General features: G+C 38.3%; 1 protein-coding gene across 16 annotated transcripts in view; it reads left to right on the forward strand.

Annotated features, from left to right (window-relative positions):
* LOC140659716 (E1A-binding protein p400-like) overlaps window positions 1-21300 on the forward strand; it is a 52758-nt gene that overhangs the window by 8147 nt on the left and 23311 nt on the right. For 10 of the 16 annotated variants that reach the window (XM_072879652.1, XM_072879654.1, XM_072879656.1 and 7 more), the window contains 23 exons: window positions 2096-2183; window positions 2601-2708; window positions 3415-3794; window positions 4051-4353; window positions 5113-5298; window positions 6715-6855; window positions 6962-7040; window positions 7323-7375; window positions 8499-8556; window positions 9244-9333; window positions 10554-10661; window positions 11424-11617; window positions 11810-11987; window positions 12658-12794; window positions 13178-13347; window positions 13822-13996; window positions 14409-14545; window positions 15194-15380; window positions 16361-16527; window positions 17370-17524; window positions 18047-18283; window positions 19346-19510; window positions 20353-20520. In XM_072879652.1, the coding sequence (XP_072735753.1) occupies window positions 2096-2183; window positions 2601-2708; window positions 3415-3794; window positions 4051-4353; window positions 5113-5298; window positions 6715-6855; window positions 6962-7040; window positions 7323-7375; window positions 8499-8556; window positions 9244-9333; window positions 10554-10661; window positions 11424-11617; window positions 11810-11987; window positions 12658-12794; window positions 13178-13347; window positions 13822-13996; window positions 14409-14545; window positions 15194-15380; window positions 16361-16527; window positions 17370-17524; window positions 18047-18283; window positions 19346-19510; window positions 20353-20520 (3664 nt within the window). The remainder of the gene's footprint in view (window positions 1-2095; window positions 2184-2600; window positions 2709-3414; window positions 3795-4050; window positions 4354-5112; window positions 5299-6714; window positions 6856-6961; window positions 7041-7322; window positions 7376-8498; window positions 8557-9243; window positions 9334-10553; window positions 10662-11423; window positions 11618-11809; window positions 11988-12657; window positions 12795-13177; window positions 13348-13821; window positions 13997-14408; window positions 14546-15193; window positions 15381-16360; window positions 16528-17369; window positions 17525-18046; window positions 18284-19345; window positions 19511-20352; window positions 20521-21300) is intronic. The other 6 variants (XM_072879663.1, XM_072879664.1, XM_072879666.1 and 3 more) reach the window with 3 other exon arrangements.

The raw sequence follows: 21300 nt of genomic DNA on the forward strand, positions 1-21300 counted from the left end.
GGAAATTACTGTCTTTGCTATGTTGTCATAATAAATTTTCACAATATTTGCAAACCCTTGCTGTACATCGATATGGCAGAGGCTCTCACCAATAGCAAATTACACTTAGAGAACTTTAATGTTAAATTAGCTCATTTTCCAGGACATAGAGGCATACATAAAGTCCATCTTTGTATTTTCTGATAGAATCTCTTAAGCCCTTTCTTTGGACCCTTATTTTTTTCTTATAATAAGTTTCATAGTAGAATGTTGGGTATAGCATGGGTATAGTCATATAGCACTGGTGGACATTAATAAATAGTTGCCAGTCATGGTGAGGGCCCAAAGAGCATGGAAATGCTCACATACCTAAACTTGTTGGTTTCAATAATCCTGTATGTAAGTCTGGGTTGTGGTTTAGCCCCAGTCGGCAACTAAACCCCACCCAGCCTCTCGTTCACCCTCCCCCCCCGCCCCGGTGGGATAGGGGAGAGAATCAGAAGAGCATAAGTAAGAAAACTCGTTGGTTGAGATAAGAACAGTTTAATAATTGGGGGAAAAAAATAGTAATAATAAATTGTAAGGAAAAGGAAAACAACAAGAGAGCGCGAGAGGAACAAGACTCAGGAAAAAAAAAGTGATGCAACCGCTCACCACCCGCTGACCGATGCCCAGCCAGTCCCTGAGCAGCCATCGCTGCCCCGGCCAACTCCCCCCAGTTTCTATACTGGGCATGACGCCCTATGGTATGGAATAGCCCTGTGGCCAGCTGGGGTCAGCTCTCCTGGCTGTGCCCCCTCCCAACTTGTGCACCCAGCAGAGCAGGGGAAGCTGAAAAGCCCTTGACCAGTGTCAGCACTGCTCAGCAACAGCTAAACCATCAGCGTGTTATCAGCTTTATTCTCATGCTAAATCCAAACCACAGCACCATGCCAGCTACTAGGAAGAAAATTAACTCTATCCCAGCTGAAACCAGGACAGTCTGCCATCTGAGTTTGGTGCTGAAAGGATTATCTAGGATATATTCTCTGCCATCATTGCCAATATTAATTGTAGTAATTTTAAAATAAAGTTTTCATGCACTGTCTAATCCTACTGAATCGAACCCTTGTGATTTCTTTTCCATCTCAATATCAATAGTGCTCTTCCAGGCTTGTTAATTCATAGTTGTGTGGTGCTTATCTTCAGAGAAAATGTCTAGTAATTTCTGATGAGCTCCGATGTCACATTAGCCTTATGGCAACTCTCCTCATCGAGTTTCTTCATGGTACTCATTTTGCCAGCTGTGCAAACGAGTACAAGTCTGGCATCTGGAAAACTGGAATTGGAACTTGTGTAGCTTGGCTGAGATTCTTTTATTCCATCTTCTGAGTCTTAGCAGTTTTCCTGACATATTTCAAGGCTAACTCTCATGGAGCTCTGTCCTGAGTGTGACAGTGGTGAAGACTCAAGTAAGCTTAAACTGCCTTCAGGATGAGAGTTAATTTGTGTGTTACTGATGTTTCACACGGAGTGAAAAGGGTTAGTTTTCACAAATGTATTGACTCTTATTTCTTAGTTTTGTGTCTTGTTAGTTATGATACAGTTTATGCATACATTCTCTTTCCTCATCTAATTTCCCTTCTAATTAATCCTGTAATGAAGTCACAATGTTTACTTTTTGTCATGTCAGCTTTTTATTGCAGCTATATACTATATGAATATGTCATTTTGACTTCGTTGCAGCATTATGCAAATGATGAAGGGTAATACATTAATGAAAATTTCCATTTATTTTAAAAAAAAGAAATAAAAAATACTGGGCAAGTTTGTTTTTTACATATCCCATTTTCCTGGGTTTGGTATCACTTTTTAAAAAATGTAGACGTGTATTATATATAACCAACTTCATCAGTTTAGTTACAGTTTTAAAATTTAAACTCAATGAAGAATATCTGTGCATTATGGACATGTAAAGCGTTATAGCAGATATTGAACGAGTCGTGTTTTCTTTGTTGTACAACTGTTCTGAAGGATTTGTTCTGTGCTAGCCTCTTTAGATCTGTTTGTCAGTTACCTCTTGGTGTTAGACTATCTACAGATTGAACTTTTGTGATTTGTTTTCTTTTTCCAATAGCAAACGCATACAGGGACTCCAGTAACAGCGACTGTGAACACCATAGAAATTGAAGCTTTTAAGAGACAGCAGGCACTTGCACCAGCAGGTATGTTCCACAGACAGAATATCACTTTGGTTCTTTTTTTTTTCCAAACAGTTGATGGAGCCCACTGTTCTGTAACTCTTGAAATACAGTTTTGCCTCACCTTGGGAATTGCCAGATCCTTAGGACTATCTATTGTGAATGGTGTTGTGTGAAGAGTGTGCTCCACTCACAATATATAGGACTGGATTTGGCAGGCATGGAGACATTGTTAGGTTGATTGTTCTGGCTAAGAAGATTGGAGATGGCCAACTTGAAGTTAGAGGGACTCTGCCCTTGGAGCATGTTTTTCATAAATGCTACACATGTATAGTAGCCGTACCTTTCTGAGCTGATGTTGGAATCATGTGTAGTAGTTTGCTTTGTAAAACTGAACCCATTCCATTATACCATGCCATAAATGGAATTTGAATATCACAGATTCGTCTAAGAGACCACGAATTGAAGTGGGCCGTCATGGGATGGTTTTTCAGCACCCGGGTGTGGCTTCAGGAGTTCCTCTTCAACAGCTAATGCCAACGGCACAAGGTACTGTGTCACCACATGCCAATTGCACATTAATTTAACAAGGAGATGTTAGTGATGGGACTAGAAACTTGGGCTTCCGGCCTTCCAAGATCCTAGTCCCACCACACACTTCTCCATGTAAATTAATACTTGGTATGCAATGCCTGGTTTGTTTAAGGAGCTGAGTGACGGGCTCCAAAGGTGCATGTTGGCATGGAAATACGTCACAGGTGCTGATGCAAAACGGTTAATCTGAGAATTCTGGAACTGAGCCAATGATTTATGAAAAGGAAACCTCCTAATTTGCAACATCATCACAAATTTTTATTCATTAGTCATGCCAAGCTTTAGGATATGTGTTAAGGTGAATGTGTTAAGAACTAAATATTATTTAGACTTGACACTGTTATTTTAGGTTAAATTCCATTAGCTCACCAGTCCATTTTTTTTTTAAGTATAAGAAATTCAGAAGACATATAATTACATGTTTTTTTTATAGTTGCTGTGCTCCAAATTTTAGTTGCAGTCCTGTGCATGAAATACTTTGTTGTTTATTGTAATGGTGATTTTTTTTTTTTGTGATTGTGATGTGGTATTTTCAAGTGATGGTGTCTTGTGGCAAAGTAAGTAACAAATTAGTCTATTTGCAGTTGATTTCCTCTTTATATCAGTAAAGAGCATTGGATGTTTTAATTTCATCTGTGTTGTGTTTCCTCTTGCTTTGTAGGTGGAATGCCTCCCACTCCTCAAACCGTACAGCTGACTGGACAGAAACAGAGTCAACAACAGTACGACCCATCTAAAGGCCCTCCTGTGCAGAACGCAGCAAGTCTGCATACACCTCCGCCGCAGCTGCCAGGGAGACTGCAACCTGCGAATGTCCCCATGACGTCTCTCCCAGCTGCGCTGCAGCTTTCACAGCAGCAACCACAGATAGTGGAATCTCCAGCTCAGCCTCAGATTCAGGTGAAGATCCAGCCTCAAAGCGTACCCCTGACTTCCGCTCCACTTCCAGCACCGCTTCAACAGCAGGTGCCACCAGCAATCCATGTGCAAGGACAGACACCAAACCAAGTGTCACAGCCACAAACTACAATACAGCAGCAGGTATGTGAATTTTATTGGGGTGAAAATATGTTTGTTTCAATGCCCAGTAAAATCTAAGAACATTATCTTCTTGAAAATATATGAAATATGTTGATGTTTTTTAATTCCACTGGACACTTAAATCCTTTCCTTATAAAAATGCAGGTGTAAATTTTTTATGAAATTAAATTTAAGTCTGCATTATGTTCTGCTGTAGTGTAGACTAAGACGGTATTGAATGCTAAACTCATCACTAACAAATGTGTTTCTTGGGCAGACTGTGACTCTGACACGATCATCTGCAGATCCTGCGCAGACTTCTCAGCGTCTTACGGCCAATACACTACCGCCTACCTCATCTGTTGTGCCAGCAACTATCTCAGGCTCAACACCGCCTTCTACGTATCCCGTACAAACAAACAGGACCTCCCCAGCAACTAACAAGTCCCTGTCTCCAATTGCATCAAAACCCCCAGGCTTAGCAGTAGCAGCAGCACCTAAAACACAAAGTCCAGCTCAGAATGCAGCAGTATTACCCCAGGACAACTCTCAAGACAAGCTTGCTGAGCAAGTAAAGCTGGTAAGATATTCTGTTCTTCCGCAAAACTTACGAACAGTTAACACACAAATAACAATTAACACGAGTGATGTGTTTGACTTATGAAAATGGGCTATTTTTCGGGGGAGTGGGGTGTTTTTTATTTTATTTTTCTTTGAGTCTGCTTTACATACTGAGTTTTGCTTTTATGGGCATTCAGAGAAGGTGAAGAAGACTTACTGGTCTTCATACTGTTGTTGCGTTCTTTCTCTTTCTATTAAATTGATTGTATCTACTCATTCAGGGTGACTGCAACCTCACTTATTTTTACAGCTAACTGGAGATGTTGTTTTGCTTATTTAACAGGAACATCACAGAGAGCTTGTTTTTTCACCAAATCAAGCAATATTAATAATGAAGTTATATTTATCTTCTTTGGATAAATACATCTGCCATTTCAATTTATTAAAAAAAAAAAAAAAGTATTATTTGATTGCAGTTTGCAATCAAACTTGTTTTTTGTGCTGCCCAGCAAACCTTCTTTGTCCTGTTATTTAACAAAGTACCTGTTGTAATACAGGTTGAAGTACTGAGTCTCTTCATGCATAAGTTGAATTTAGTCCGGTAATTTTTTCACTGATGCAGTGTTCAGACTTGGTTTTTGTAATGCACGTGTCATGCTGTTACACCTTTTTTTTGCCTTCGGTTATTTTGATGGAGTGGGAGTAATTATTTTTCTATTTGGCTATGGCTTAGGTGCATTCTGCAGCTTCATTGTAACTGTATGTACTTCTTTTTAAGGAAAATCAAATCCATCAGCGAATAGCAGAACTGAGAAAGGAAGGTTTATGGTCCCTGAGGCGACTGCCTAAACTCCAAGAGGCTCCAAGACCAAAATCTCACTGGGATTATTTGCTGGAAGAAATGCAGTGGATGGCAACTGATTTTGCCCAAGAGAGAAAGTGGAAGATGGCAACTGCTAAGAAGGTACTTGAAAAACATTTTTTTGACTCAGAACAATCAGTCTTGTATCACTGAGCTTGGTACCAAAGCTATTTAAAGGTTCTTTTTCTATAGACAGAAGTGATGGGAATATAAGGCACCGATTTTTACTTAAATGAGAAGCCATGCTGTCAGCTTTGGATATTCTAGCATTTGAAACAGACTAGATAATTGTATTGATTGTGGATGCAAATAATAGTTTTGGATTTTGTGGATTTTATTCCTCTGGAAATCAAATAGCTTGTTTAGGGGACCCAGTCAATATGTTGACTGTGTCATATTTAAAAAGTACGGTTATTGTGCCTATCTCACAAACCAGTTATTCCCTCTCAATGAAGAGTAAATATAGAATTTTGTAAATAACTTCCATTGGGTGTGGTTGTCTGTCTAATTCTTCTTTCTTAATCTCAGAAAAAGATGAAGGAGAAACCATGGAGTTCTAAGGACAGCAGTGGAAACATGGTAGAGAACTGTTTCCATAGGGGACGAGAGCAGCACAGTGGGAATAACTAAGTCAGTGATGGAATGAAAATTGGGGTGGTGTGAGATACAATATGTAAAATCTGTTTATTTACAATAAGCAAGAGTTTTCTATGGATTTTAGCAATGTAGCACCTTCTTTTGATACATTTATGACCAGTTTGGGATAATGAAGAGAGCAACTGAAGGCCATTAGTTTAAGTTGCCATGTTGTTTTCTATTGTATATTCTGAAATGATGGAAACCCAGAACTCTTCCTTACAAGCAAAGTATTGAAATAGGTGTATCATTTTGTAAAATGAAGATCTACATTTTGAATATAATTTAAATCTGGATTTGAAGCACTTGCTCCATTTGTGGCCAATGGTAGGTTTTTAAGAATAGGAGAAACAGGAAGGGCAAATATGAAATGATCCTTCCCCTGGCAGTATGCTTCAAACTTCTGGAAATCAACGTTTTAGGGACCTTCTGAGCTAAAGGTCGCAGTCAAGTCAGTCTTTAACAGCCACTGACTGATCTTTCACTCATGTATGTACACTCTTTTTGAACTCATTTTACCTTTGGTCTCTGACGTTTTGTGGTGTGATTTCTATGAGTTCATATGTGCTGTCTGAAAACAAGTCATCTTTTGTGTGTTTGCTGCTAATTTCAGTAGATTTTTTCCTAATTTTTGTGTTGAGAGAGAGTAGTGAATGCAGACTTTTCTACTTGATTGCTTGGTTATCGTTCTTGTATTTTCTTTTTTCCTTTGAGTTTCGTATCTGTTGTTTTACTGGCATGGTAAGAATTAGAAATATTGGAGGTAAGTGCTATGTGTGTAAAGCTATGGTCAACGTCTGGCTGCTGATAACCACTATAATCTTAAGAAACATGATGTGTATTTTGAGGTAACCTCATTCAGGATCTCTCATGGTATTTTAGATGGTAAGAACTGTGGCTCGTTATCATGAAGAAAAGAAACTTAATGAAGAGCGAGCTAAAAGGGAAGAACAAAACAAACTAAGGCGAATTGCTGCATCAATTGCTAGAGAAATAGAATACTTCTGGTCTAACATTGAACAGGTAAGATACCGACTTATTAATACTTGTGCAAGTCATACTGTTTTTTTCATCTCAGTAACTTATTTATAAAATTTAAGTGCTTTATTAGACTTCACTTACATTTCAGGTTGTTGAAATAAAACTACAAATTGAATTTCAAGAGAAAAGGAAAAAAGCTTTGAATTTAAAGAGAATTTCAAGGAAAGGTAATTGTATTGCATTTCATAAGAAATCCAGTATAAATTCTGATGCTACTGTTTTACATCCTTTCACTCAGTGAGGTTTAATCTTGTTGGTGATAGAGTTGTAAGATGCTAACAATAGGTTGTGAACAGATCTGAACTATGAGTTACGGGGTTTTTTTATGCTTTTGTGCTAGATTTCGTTAATATTTCTTGTGTTTTATGTTGGATGCATTTAAAAGTTCATGTAAGAAACATAAAATTACTAAGTGACTAATGCATACATGAAGTATAATAATTTTCCAGGTAAGGATACAAAACCTGCAGAAGACCTTTTGTTGGAAAAAGGAAGTGAAATGGTAAGTCTTTCTGTTTCTTAAAACCCGTCAAATTAGTTTAAATATGACTACCTGTGTGAAAAAGTTTTGATAAATGTGAAATGTTTTCCTTAAATACACGGCGATGATAAACACATTTCTGTGTAGTTACTGACAACTGAACATATTGTCATAAGCACAAATACCATTTTTTCTGGTTATGAACGACAACTTTTAACGGGGAAGTGGATTGTGGTTGATGCATGTCTTTTAAAGGAAGAATTCATACTTACTCAATGGCTTTGGATCAGTCATTCTAAGATTGCAAGACCAAAAAAATGTACAAATTAATTGCCAGACTTTGTTTTGGGCAGGAGTTTCATCTGCTGTAACCAGGGGTAAACTTTGTGGGGCATGAAAGCATGTTTTCAGCTGTTCAGCTGTGGTTTATCGGCTGAGAGATGTAGGTATATGTTACAGAATGGATCAAACTGAATGAAAAATATCTTTTGCCCTAGACAAAATGTATACTAGGACTCCTTGGCTACATCTGTGCCATTGGAAAAAAAATGAGCGAGGCCCTGTTCTGAGGCCCTGAGCCATCTGGCATGGCACAGCTGATGCCCACTTGCTGAAATGCTCCCCTTTCACCAAGCAGAATGCCTGCATCTGAATTTCCTGTTAGGAACAAGCTTTAGCATGTGTTTGCAGCCAAACTGTGGCCTAGCACTGTCTGTGGGTGTTAATTTGCACAGGCTAAACCATGCTACAGAGTATGCTGGACAGCTGAGAGTGAGCAATTGTAGGCCTGTGCGATATCCCTTTTTTATTGACTAGTGAAAACTTAGTCCTTGATCCCAACCTGGGTAAAAGTTTTGTGCCTCAATAATGTTTTTAAGGGAAAGAGTACTATGGCTCTGTGCCACAACTGGACCTGAGTCATTTGAACCACAAACACTTGAAGTGGCTGATTGCACACTACCTTCAATACAGAAGCAGAGTATCTGTGTTTGTGTGACCAAGAAAGTGCTAATAGGTGTTAGGTGTCTATTAGTGAATGCTGTTGTGATTGCAAGGCACTTGTTGCTTTCTTTAAAAAAACAAACAAAAAACCTCCCTAACTTTGTTTTCTATGATTTTACATATTTTAATTATTTAATGCTAGGGTTCTTCATCATCTGGAAGGAAAAGAAAGGCAAGCACATCTTTGACTGATGAGGAAGGTAAGTCACTTTTCAAAATTGCGCATCTATACTGTAGTACATAAGTTGTATGTTAAAACCCTGGAACCACAGGTTTTCAGTCTGTTACTGCATGGATGCAATGCTTTTCACAAACCAAATACCAGCCCTCATCTGTTTCTTAGAGAGATTAGATAGTCAATTAGATAGTAAATTTTCCTTAAAAGAGCTTCTGTGAAAATTTGAAAATAAAATTTTCCCTGAAAACACACTGCTATCATTGTTGGTAGATTTTAATTCTTTCTGTCCTCATTCCTTCGTTTCTTAAACCTTACTAGTGGTCTTAAACCTCTTTTGAGGATTTCAGACTGAATAACCCATCTACTGTAGTTCCTTTCTTGTGATGACATCTGTGTCATGTTTCTGACAAAGAAAATCCTCAGTTTAAAGCTACAGAATAACCTGTCTCTGGTGACCATTGTCAACCAACACTTAAGAGTTCAAGACTGCCTTTTGTCCTGAGGCAGAAGTGCTTCTCTCCTTTTCACTTATCTTTTAAGTTCTATGTGTAGTTGCTCTCAGATTTTCTTGTTTTCCATACATCTCATTCTTTTTGAATCCTGCTAACTTATATTATTCTATGCTAGTACACTTCAGAGGATATAATTACAAGCTTCGTGAATTATTGCATAATTTGAATGCCAAGATTAACATTTGGTTTTATTGTAGTTGAAGATGAAGAAGAAACTATTGAAGAACAAGAAGCTAAAGAAGGAAACATAAACCATCAAACTGAATTGTCTAATCTAGCCAAAGAAGGTAGGCGTCTGGCTTGATTCCTGTCTGTGGTGGGCTCTCAAACAACAGGTGACAACATGCAGCAGTTACTGTATTTGTAGGTAGGGTTATAGATGAGAAGTTGAATGCATTCAGATGTTTAGTCATGTAACCCGTATTTATTTTTTTCTGTTTGGAAAGTTGTAGCGGTTAGTTTATGGGATGATGATGGACATCTGCACTTTATAAAGCAGTCCATATACTTAACTAGTTATCACACAAGGTAGCCTGAGAAAAAGTATTTCTCTACTGAAGTACTGCATTTCTTTAAAGCCTCACACCAAAAGACTCTCAACCTAAGTACTAGGAATGCGTGATATATACTTAAAACCAGAAGTGTATCAGATTGAGCATGAACATTTTATCAGCTGTCTTGAGTATCTCAGAAGGGTTTTGTGACCCACCTGATAAGTCGAAAGGGCCCTGAAGTGCTGATCTTGGGGGGTATAAATACTTGAAGACAAGGGGCTTTTAGGGACAATGCTCTGGCTAGCAGCTCTCTTTTGTTAGCAACATAACAATAACTGCTATGCTGAGCTTGATGTATGCAAAGTATCCCATAGGGATCACTTATCATGGTAAAAACCTTGCTGATTTTGAGAGGCAAGCTTCCCGTTAAGCTAAACCTGCCTAGCAATTAATATGCAGTTTCCAAATCCGTTTGTTTGGTCTGTTTGGCAGCTTAGTAGCTGCAGCCAGCTGGCCAGTTGGAGGGATTATAACTCTTGGCCAGTTAGCCAAGTTCCTAATGAGGATGTTTCCTGATTGATTGGCCACCACCAGCATGCACGTTCCTGCTTCAACAGATCAGACAAGGGATCATGGAGATACTGTTTAGCAGGGTTGAGGTACAGCTCAGTTTTGAAACTCTGAAGTCTTGAATTGTCTTTCGACCACTCGCCTGGATTTGATGCCCCTACCTCCCCAACCGGTGGTTTACTGTCAGGTTGTATGGTGGGTTTGTAACATAGTAAAAAGCCAGCTGGGTGAACAAACTGTTTGGTGTAATGCCAAGTGTTCTCCGTAATTGAGGTTACTAAATAAATATTGCCATCATCGCCCTAATAATTACCTCTTCAGTTAACTTCTGATTAGAGAACTGGCTTTATAGAATTGTGAAGAATGTAATGAGATTAAAACCAATGGTGTTGATTGTTGTAAGTTTTGATATTTTTAAACTTACATCCTTTAATGCCCTTCAGCTGAATTGCCTCTGGAAGATTTACTAAAGATGTATGAAGGTGCCTTTGCAGAAAATTTTCACTGGCCCCAGCCGAAGCCTGACAGTGAAGAGGATAGCAGTGAGGAAGGTAAATTACTTTTTGTAAACAAAAAGTTGTACTGACTTACAAGGTGAAGTAAATTCATTGCCTCTTCAGGTCTCTGTTAAAAGATATTTTATACTAGGGGAAAACAAATACTGAGTGAATTACATTTAAAATGTTTTTTATTTTGTAACTGAAGAAGAATGTTATATACAAGAATGCATGGAAAGTACAGTCACTTTCTTGCTAAGCATTTGGAATGATCATTAGAAAAATTAAATTTATTCCTGTAATTACTAAATTTTTTTGGATAATGGTCTGTGAAGAATTTATTCCTTTTTTTTTTTTTATTTCTCAGTTTATGAAAAGAGGGTAGTGTTTGCCTATCTTAAAGTCAAGATGTGTGAGATTCTCAGGAACAGTAGTGAGCCATAGAAGAGCCTCTCTACACTGAATTAAACAGCACTCTTCATAGCTAGCTATTATTACACAGTTGCCATCTGGTCTGTATTGGAGTGATGATAGAATTACGTATTTGAGGATAGGTAGTATGAGAGGACCTCCCTAGAAGTTGTGAAAAGCTAATGGTCATGTTAGCCTAGCTAGTGTGAACATCCAGAACACGTACGTGATCCTGAGCTTAGGCTATTTTCATTTTAGCTTGCCTAGCTTGAAAATCATAGAATTGTTTTGAAAAGTTAGCTGCCTCCTTTTAGACCCCTGTCTGAATTCTAGCCATCTCAATTCCTTTGTGTAACTGATACTTAAGTTAATTTTAAATGCCAATGTAATTTTTCTCTCTCATAGAAATGGAAGACCATATCTCTGATAGGGAAAGTCCTCAGAAAGAAGTTGTCCTCATAGACTCCCTTCTCAGCATTGACCAGTACAAGGGTATAGACAGATCAAGTCCTCCAAAGAAGCATATGCGAGACATATCAGAAGTTGCTGCAGCAGCAGAAATGCTGTTACCTAAAGGCAGCTCTAGGATAACAACAGCGGTAAGCCTTTCTATTTTCTGATACTGTGTGTGCTTGCTTTTACATAAAGAATGCTTTTTTCATGATTTCACAGATTTTAGCAACAAATTACAATAAATATTTTCTAGTTCTTGAACTACAGAATGGTTATTCTTTATGACATGCTCTGTGAATTTAACTCAGAAAAAAAGTATCAAATCATTCCCATTACAGGTAAAATACAATACTCCATCGCTACTGTATGGGCCTCTCAGAGAATATCAAAAGATTGGGCTGGATTGGTTGGCAAAGCTGTACAGGAAGAATCTCAACGGCATTCTGGCAGATGAGGCTGGGCTTGGAAAAACAGTACAAATTATTGCCTTTTTTGCCCACTTGGCTTGTAATGAAGGTAAGTTCATTTGCCTAACAGTTTTGGACAGGTACTGGGCCAGCATTATCCTTGTGAATTGTAGCCTAGGGTCACATTTTTTTCTGCTGAACTGTATCAGACTTTAGTTAATGCACAGAGTAAGATTATGTCAGAAAAACTTTCTTAGATTGTGTGACATAGGGGTGCCTTCATATCAAGTATACTGTTTGATCCATCTGCTGTTACCTTCTAGGTGATAGAATTCTTCTAAAGCCTAGTATGTTAGGATAAAAAAGCCTTACAAATTGTTTAATGAGCAGATGGCCACAGATAGTTAAATTCAAGGAGTAAATATGAACAGTTGGACAAGTGTGTCTTGTATATAATCTCAGATATTACTAATAGTGTTGCTGTGGTCAGGATCATTTAGGAATGTAAGTAAGGCAAAGCTTGTTGTGGAGGTAGTATCTCTTATTCAAGCAGTTGATGTAGCTGAGGGAAAAGTAGATATTAGGTGCACAAGGGGTACTTGAGGTCTGAAAGATAATAAATAGATTAGGCATTAAAATACCTCTGTTTGTTGTTATTGGATCTCACTTTTAATGATGAATTTAGTGCACTGCACTTAAAAAATCAAGGGAGAATATAAACCACATGAATTGTCAGTGGTCTCTTTCTACTGTTAATTGCTATGTTTCCCCCTCTGTAGGTAATTGGGGCCCTCACCTTGTTGTTGTACGGAGCTGTAACATACTGAAATGGGAGCTGGAATTGAAACGCTGGTGCCCAGGGTTGAAAATACTTCTCTACTTTGGCAGCCAAAGGGAACTTAGGGCAAAAAGACAGGTACTGTATTTTGCAACTCTTACACTGTTGTATTTAGCATTTTAGATGGCAAAACTTTTCCTTTAGCGTGCATTTATCTGTATGTTCCTTCCATCCTAATGCGCTATGAGAAGTTTTTAACACTACAAGTTGGTTTACAAAGAGTTTCACACCTAACAGTGCTAGATTTTCAAAGGCATTTTTGGAACTTCCTTGGGATTGAGCAGTACATGCAATACTTAACATGCTTTCTGAACTGCCTATAACTCAAAGACCAAGACTGTCTTTTAGAATGCTTTGGGTCATAGCATCTTTCTGCTCTTAGTGAAGAAATAGCTGGTTGTAAGATACTTGAGGGTTCTGCCATAACTTTTCTGTCTCATCCTCTCTTTCCTTTTCCGTAGGAATGGACAGAACCCAACAGCTTCAATGTGTGTATCACTTCCTACAAACAGCTGTTCAAAGGCCACCCAGCATTTATGAAAATGCGATGGAAATACTTAATAGTAGATGAGATGCAACAAATAAAGAACATGACTGAGAAACACTGGGAGGCACTTTTCAATCTCCGCAGGTATGGAGCAGAGAATTGTTCTCCTGTTGGCAGTGGGTTTTTTTCTTCTTCATGTCACACAGTTCTCTCTTTAACAGAAAACTGATAAAAAATCTCTGGATTTGGTCTGCCCAAATTCCTGCGCAGCCTGCGCCTACAGACATGCTTTTAGGTGAAACAATCAGGATTCAGAGACATGCTCAGGATCTTTTTGTTGCCACTGTCATAACACTAATTCTTCTTTGCTGATACCTGTGCTCCCAAACAGATCTCCTTGTATGTTCTGGTACTTTGCAACGAGGAAGCTAGTTTGGTGGTATATTCAAGATTAAAGAGATAATTTATCCTAGATTTAATTTTATTAATGCTACTATTTCTTCAGTGTATCTGACGAGCCTAAAGCTACAGTAAACAGTGTTTGAATATCGGTGTCATTTTCATAATGATGCTAGCTAAATGCTGTATCAGTTAAAAATCTTCTTTCATTATTCACAGCCAGCATCGTTTGCTTCTGATAGACACTCCTTTGCATAACACATTGATGGAGTTGTGGACCATGGTACATTTTCTGATTCCGGGAATTTCCAGACCTTATCTAGATTTTCCAGTAAAAGCAGCTAATGAGGAGAACCAGGATTATTGCCATAAACTGGTCATCAGGTTACACAGAGTATGTTGTCATTTTTTCCTATCTGTCCTACTACAGTAGTTAAGCTGTTGGGGGGCAAAAAAAAAAAAAGGAAGAAAGGAAAAGATATGGTTCACCTCAAAATTTCTGGCCTTTCTTAACACTTTGTTCAGCTCAGACAGAAAGTCCTGCTGAAAGCAGGGGTTTCTGCTACCAGAGTAGTATGGAGATTTCTTTTAAAAAATAATACGAGGCTCAGATTTTGAAGCGTGACATGCAGAAATTAAAGAACAAATGAATGCCTATACAAGTGTGTGCATAGCAATATGATTATATATGGCATATGAGGTTTATCACATCAAATGTGTTAGGTGCGAATAGGTTCAGCTTTCTGTTGTAAAACTGCGTCTTTGAAGTGAGAATTTTTTTTTCCCTCAATTATGAAATGTTTCAGATGATTCAGCCATTTATTTTGCGAAGATCAAAGAGAGATGTTGAAAAGCAGCTAACAAAGAAATATGAACACGTGCTAAAGTGTCGTCTTTCTAGTCGACAAAAGGCTATGTATGAAGATGTCATATTACAACCAGGGTAAGGAGTTAAAACAGTAAATAAAAAAGACTGTCATTTTTGGTGCTTAAGCACGATGATAAATGATTGTCATGGTTGGAAGTGTTTTAGTTTTTTCCTGAAATTGAATTCTGAATTGAATTTTCTGAAATTTTGAATTCTGAATAGAATGTGATTACATTGTAAACTAAAATTACAGGCAAGTGATGCTATGGGCCTAATGAAAAACATGCATTTACCTCTGGAACCTAAGAATCAAGTTGTAATGGTCAGGTTTGCTGCTGTTTTGTCTTTAATGAGTGGTTCTTTATTTCTTAAAGCCCAAAGCTTTAAGTTTCTCCTCCCACTCACCCATTTACCTGTGCTGTGATATCAAGTGGTTATTGATAGGTGCAGGGATGAAACAGAAACAAAGCAGGTAGAGGATAGGGAGCTGGTTCGGTCGTAGTTGACTGTAAGATAGCACTGGTCTTTTAAGTTTTCTGTTTCCAAATTTACATTTGGTACAGTGCTACTTAAAATGCTCTAGAAAGAGCTAGGTAAAATCTAAGCTTGTTTTAAGACTTCTGCATAACATACTGCATTGCACATTCTCATCTTGCTGATTTAGGGCCATCTCCATAAAAGCTGTACTTAAATTAATGTATTCCTGTATAAATTATTTGGTAGAACCCAAGAAGCCCTCAAAAGTGGACACTTCATCAGTGTCCTGCATGTCCTGATGCAGCTGCAACGGATTTGTAATCACCCTGATCTGATAAACCCCCGGCTTTCAAGTACCTCTTATGTATCAGAAACACTGGAATACAGAACTGCATCTCTTGTACTGAGTGCCCTAGAAAGGGATATTTGGAAGGTGAGTAGAAAAGTAAACTGTTTTTTTCTCTCTTTGTGCCGTTGTGGAATTTCACTACTTAATATTGTTTTCTTATACATCATGAGTCTACCTGAAGTTTATAAATAGAAGGAATTCACTATTCCATAGCTGTGCCCACCAAGCGCGTACTTGCTGCATCTCTTTTTTGTAAAAGTAGTTTGAGCTTTTCAAGTGGTTTGTAGTCAGTACTTTTTCATGAGCTACTTGGTCAAAGAGAAATTAGCTTTGCTTTCATCATACTCATGTTTGCAGGAATTTTCTGACACTGAAAACACTCTGGGTAGCACAATGCTTATTTACGGCATTCTGTAATTTTCTTTCTGCTTTCAAGTAGCTAAAGGAGAGCAAGACTTACTCTCTTTCACGTGAGAGTAAACACTCTGATTCAGATTCAATGACTAAATTAGTACGCTTCTTTCAATCCATTTGAAGTACCACTATTTGTGTTATCATTAAAGAAATGAGCCCCTCTTTGAGATAATCAAAGGAAATAATTGCATTAGAAGTATAAGTAATGGAGCAGATGAGATGATCTTTTTGGTCGATCTTACTTCCACCCTTTGTATTTTCCTACTCCTAAATTATATGGATGCCTTTATAGTTTGGCTTTGAGCTCGACAGTTAACAAACACCTTCTAGGAGTTCTACTTAATTCTTTGGAAATTATGGTATATGAATATGGTATATTGTTAAATGTGACTTGCTTTGATTTCCGTAACTGGCTAATTAAATTCTTTTTCTACCGATGCTGATGTTTAAAATGGGACTATCAGCTTAAGGTATATTTCCAAGGTTTCTAGACCGTTTTGGCTAATAATTAATAGTTTACTTTTTAAACTTACAGCATTTATTTCAAGTTAAAAAGTAAAATATAGAAAGTGAATTCAGCATAGAACATAGAGAGGACTTAACTGTTCGGGTCATCACATAAAATAAACCTTATTTTACAATGTCTCTAGGAATCAGACCTGTCTCTCTTTGATCTCATTGGAATGGAAAACAAAATGACTCATTATGAAGCGCAAATGTTGCCGAAACAAAAGGTTACTAGAAAGTTGATTGAAGAAATCTACAGCTCCCCTCCACCACCGGCTAGGCCCAACCCAGTGAAGCTCAAACCAAGCAGGTATGTACAACTGCCCTCCTTTTAAGCTAGATTTACAGGAGGAAAATGTAGTTCTGTTGCTATGTTTACAGAGTTCTGTCTGCATCTCTGGTAACGTGATTCACACAAAACCTCAGACTTGACTTTGCATTTTATTATTCTGTTGCTTTCTTGTTTACCCTTGAAATCAGGGATTCTATTTTAATAGTTTTTTGAGGTGTACAATTCCATTTGAAGTTTGTTTATGGGTTTCCCATAGTTTTTACTTCACCAGTAGATGAATTTTAGTCTTGGGGTCCTCGTTTATGGCAAGGGGGTGTTGTTTTGCAGAATTAGCAGGGAAATAATTCTTCAAGACTAAGCTGGGCCTACAGTGTTAGCTGTGCTTGCAGTGTTATAAAAGACGTATGAAGTTTTATAGCAGTAAATTTTTTAAGAGTATTTGTCTCCTAGTGAAGTAGTGATCTCAAAGTAATGTGGAACTGTTTTTCTGATGCAAAGGAGCTGCCTGATGACCTGCCGGCATGTTGATGTCTCTCTGGAAATGATACAAGAGCCCCATTCTTTTTTCAGATATTGGGCTAGACTGTTTAAGCTGTTTGCTGTAATTCTGATGCATCCTGCTTTAAACTGAATGCATGGCAATGCAAGTTTTCTTCTTTCTTGGACTTAGCAAAATGACCTTATAGAATGTCCACACGTGAAGTTCGCTGAAGTGATGAGTCTTGCCAGCTTCAGCCATCTGCGAGAAAGAGATTAGCATCTGATGTGATCAGTTTATACTTTCCTTGGGTGATAGAGTTTATTTTTAAAGGCCAAACTGTGGTCTTCCTATAGACTCTGACTTTTCATGTTCTTTTCAGGTTGTTTCAGCCCGTTCAGTACGGTCAGAAACCTGAGGGCAGGACTGTAGTTTTCCCAAGCACTCAAGTACAGCGCACGGTGACCACAGCGACGGTAACTCAACAGGGACAAGTACGAGGAAGATCACCCATAGCTACGGTGTCTTCAAATCAAGGTAAGAGAGTTAGCGCTAGGCTGGTTACCCTGAACCTATGCATAGACGATACAAGTTAGTCTGTTAATAGAACTCCTTTTCCCTCTAGTTTAATGGTCTAGAATACTAATGGCTTAAAAATACCAACAGACTAATTGCCAGTAAATTTCCCCACTAGTTTCTACAGTACGATCTGCCAGTATAATGCAAAACTAAGCTTTGTGTAACCTAACTGTTAGCGTATGGAGTAAATATGGCACAGTTGGTATTTAGACCCTGATCACGTGTAATGTTCTGTCAAAGACGGGAATTTACAGTGCTTTTGTGTATTTATTTAACCTTTAAACGATGCTTTCCAAATATATAATGTTGTAAAAATAGGCTGGAGTAATAGGTGTAGATAGATATCCCAGTCTGTAAGGACAAGCCGTTCCTGTAGCCGTTTTAATATCCTGTTGGAAGGTTTCTTTTTAATGCAGGTTGTTTAAAAGAGTGGAGTTAAAACCTCTAACAGCTTGCACAAACAACCCTTATTGATTGCAGCCGCAGCAGCACAGTTTCAGACAACTCAGGCTTCCACCAGTGCTCCAAGACACCAGCCCGCAGCGACCTTCACCACAGCAACTAGCACAGCCAACCCTGTGAAACCGCGGGGCCAGACCTCTGCGCAGGCCTCTCAGCTAGGCCAGGCCCAGCCACAGGCCCCCTCGCACACCATCCAACAGAGTGTGCTGCCTCAGAGGCTGGTACTGACCTCTCAGGCCCAGGCACGGTTGCCTAGTAAGTGGCCTCCCCTTTCAAGGTTTCTCCCACCTTTGTACTACAATGAGGTTAAGTTACTAGGCACCCTAAAATGTGTACAGAATCGTTGTTTTTTTTTCACTCTTCTGATTAGCCTTGCTCAGTACGTTGCTTATGACCAAGGAAAATCGAAAATTGGATAAGAAACAATAGAATTGCTGTGGACATACATTAGCGGTGTCAACTTAATCTCCTATTTCTGCATGTTTCTTCTGCTGGCAAGACTTCCTTCAGACCAAATGTTTTAGCTCTATCCTAATTATTCCTTTCATATTAAACACTAATCCATCTGCTAAAGGCCTCTCTCGCAGAGAGGAACGTCGCAACTGTTAGGCAGAGAAAAGCGATGAGGCTTTGCTTTAAGGTTGTATGTGCACTGCCTATTAGCATGTGTATAGAGTACTGAGCACTGATGTATTAATTTTGTCTCTGGGGTAATGCACTGCCTTTACAAAAGCTGAATTTTCACACCAATATTTTCTCAATATCATAAAACTTAATGCTTAAATGCCTCTAACCTTTCTGCATTTAAATCACAAAAAGCTTGGTCCTTGTCACTTTAAGCTTTTTGGTTTGTCTAAGTGCAGATTGCTTATTATAAATCATGTTTCATCAGCAAATTTCAGGGCATTTCAAATGTGCATTTACAGGGCCACATGTGTGAATATTTTTGCCTCTTCCTTAAACCTTCGTTTGTGCTCTTGAAAAGGCAGTGAATATCACTTTAATGTCTATACTCGTTCTGTTACAAAGTGTCACATGAGTTTTCAGGTAGCTCTTCATTTTTTTTGCTAATGAAAGTGATAACTTCTAAAATGTTATGTTCTTACCCTTTAAACAATCCGCTTTTTTCCAGTTTGTCCAACAAATATAGAAAGCAATACCTGCTTAACTTTTATATGACACTTTTGATGCACTAAGTATAATTATGCATGGAAGGCGCTTCAGCACCAGTTTACTAACCAAAACTTAGAATTGTGAATATTGAACAACCCGCCTCCTGCTTTGGTTTTTTTTAATGCCTGTTTCCCTCCTTAACAGGTGGTGAGGTAGTAAAAATAGCCCAGCTGGCTTCTATAGCAGGAGCACAAGGCAGAATCGCCCAGCCAGAGACCCCTGTAACACTGCAGTTCCAAGGGAACAAGTTCACTTTATCACATAGTCAACTTCGCCAGCTCACTGCAGGGCAACCCTTGCAGTTACAAGGTACTTACTTCAAAACAGGGAGTTTTCCATTATTTAGAATGCTCGTTTTTTGATATGGACAGCACGTTCCTTGTTGCTATATGGTAAGGAGATTTTTCCATCCCTATAGCTTGTACTGTTCTGCTTTACCTTTTTTCTGTGTGAGACAGGGATAACAAGGTAGCTCCGTTTTGAAAAATAAATGCCTATCAAAGGAAAGACATGGTTACTTTCTTTTTCTGTGTTGTATTTCAAGATTTTATTATCGAATTTGTTTTCACATGTATGGAATACAGCTAAAGTAAGGTGAGGCATTATTTCAGATAAACTCCCCGATGAGCAGAAACAGACAAAACTGAGGATGTTCTTTGTTTGTTCTGAAGTGGTGTAAATAATACTTCAAGATTGGTGTGCCTCTGAATTTTGACCCAACTGTTACCCTGGCCTGAATGCTACAATATATTTTGCCCTCAAAATTCCCTTGCTGGTGGTATGTGTGTTGCCAAATTCAGGAGAACCTGGAAATCTTGATTCTCTGTGGCCAACAAAAAAATAGAGGGAACGCTAAGTGAGGATTTTTTTGGTTGATTGGATTTCATCCGAATTCCATATAAAATACCTAGATTTAAAATGATACCCCAGCAACATGGATCGCCTCGTTAACTATGAAGACTTAAGTGTTTTTCTCCTATTGGATATTACGGAACTTTAAATCAGATTGGTGTAATGAACTTGTCTGGGAAAATTTAACATAGTTTAAAACAGTAATGATCAGTTTGTAACAGTAATATCTTTTGCTAGAGAACACTCTCTATTCTTTTCCGCTCTATCCAGCCTAATTTTTTAAAAATCTTCCATTGCAGGAAGTGTTCTTCAGATTGTTTCAGCACCCGGTCAGCAGTATTTGAGACCTCAGGGTCCGGTTGTCATGCAGACGGTTTCACAAGCAGGGACTGTTCAGAATGCTCTGAACGCTTTAGGAAACCAGCATCAAGCAGGTGTCCCAACTTCCACAGCAGTGACACAGCAAGGTAGGTTTTCTAGCCTGAAGAAATGTCTCTGTCTAAACATTCAATTTCTAAAATCACATTGCTATATAACTCGAAATTGTTAGCGATCATAATTCTTTAAGTTGAGTTCAGAAGCAGGTAAACTATGAGGCAAATTCTTCTGATTTGTGTGTGATGTGTACTGGAGTTTTACATAATTTTTTAGTACAAACTTGGGAGAGCTTGAAACTGTATTAAATATATAGATTTTTTTTTTACCAGTTGTGTCTTAGGTCAGATTTTTGTGGGAAGAAGTGAGTTTGAAATACTTTGTTACTTTTTTTCAAAGAAAGATCAGGTTGATTATTTTTTTATACTGACAGAGAATGTCCAGCAATTCTCTCCATTTTTCCACATTGATTTTTGCTTTTATCTAATTTTCTTTGCTTCTCTATCTAATCAAGCTACTGTTTTCCCTTTCCCTCTGCAAATACTACTTCAGTGTTTGGTGCCTTGCTGCAAATGTGATCAGTTCCTTGCTTAAAAACACAACCAAGATGTTGATCAAAAAACAATAGAGAAATTGGTGTCTAGGATGCATTTACAACAAAACAGCAGGTTTGTTAAATGTTGATAAATGCAACGTTAGGAGTTTGTTCCCTGGAAATGGCCATCTGCTGTAATTTTCTCTGGATATAAACCAATCCCTCAAAACAGACTGTTTACTGCTCCTTTTTGATGTATTAATGTGCCCTTGAAGTTCATATTTTGACTTTCTGAAGAGTAAACATCTCGTCATAAAAAGGGGAGAGGAAGCTTCAA

Source organism: Ciconia boyciana, chromosome 15 (assembly GCF_034638445.1).
Source record: "Ciconia boyciana chromosome 15, ASM3463844v1, whole genome shotgun sequence".
Classification (NCBI taxonomy): Eukaryota; Metazoa; Chordata; class Aves; order Ciconiiformes; family Ciconiidae; genus Ciconia; species Ciconia boyciana.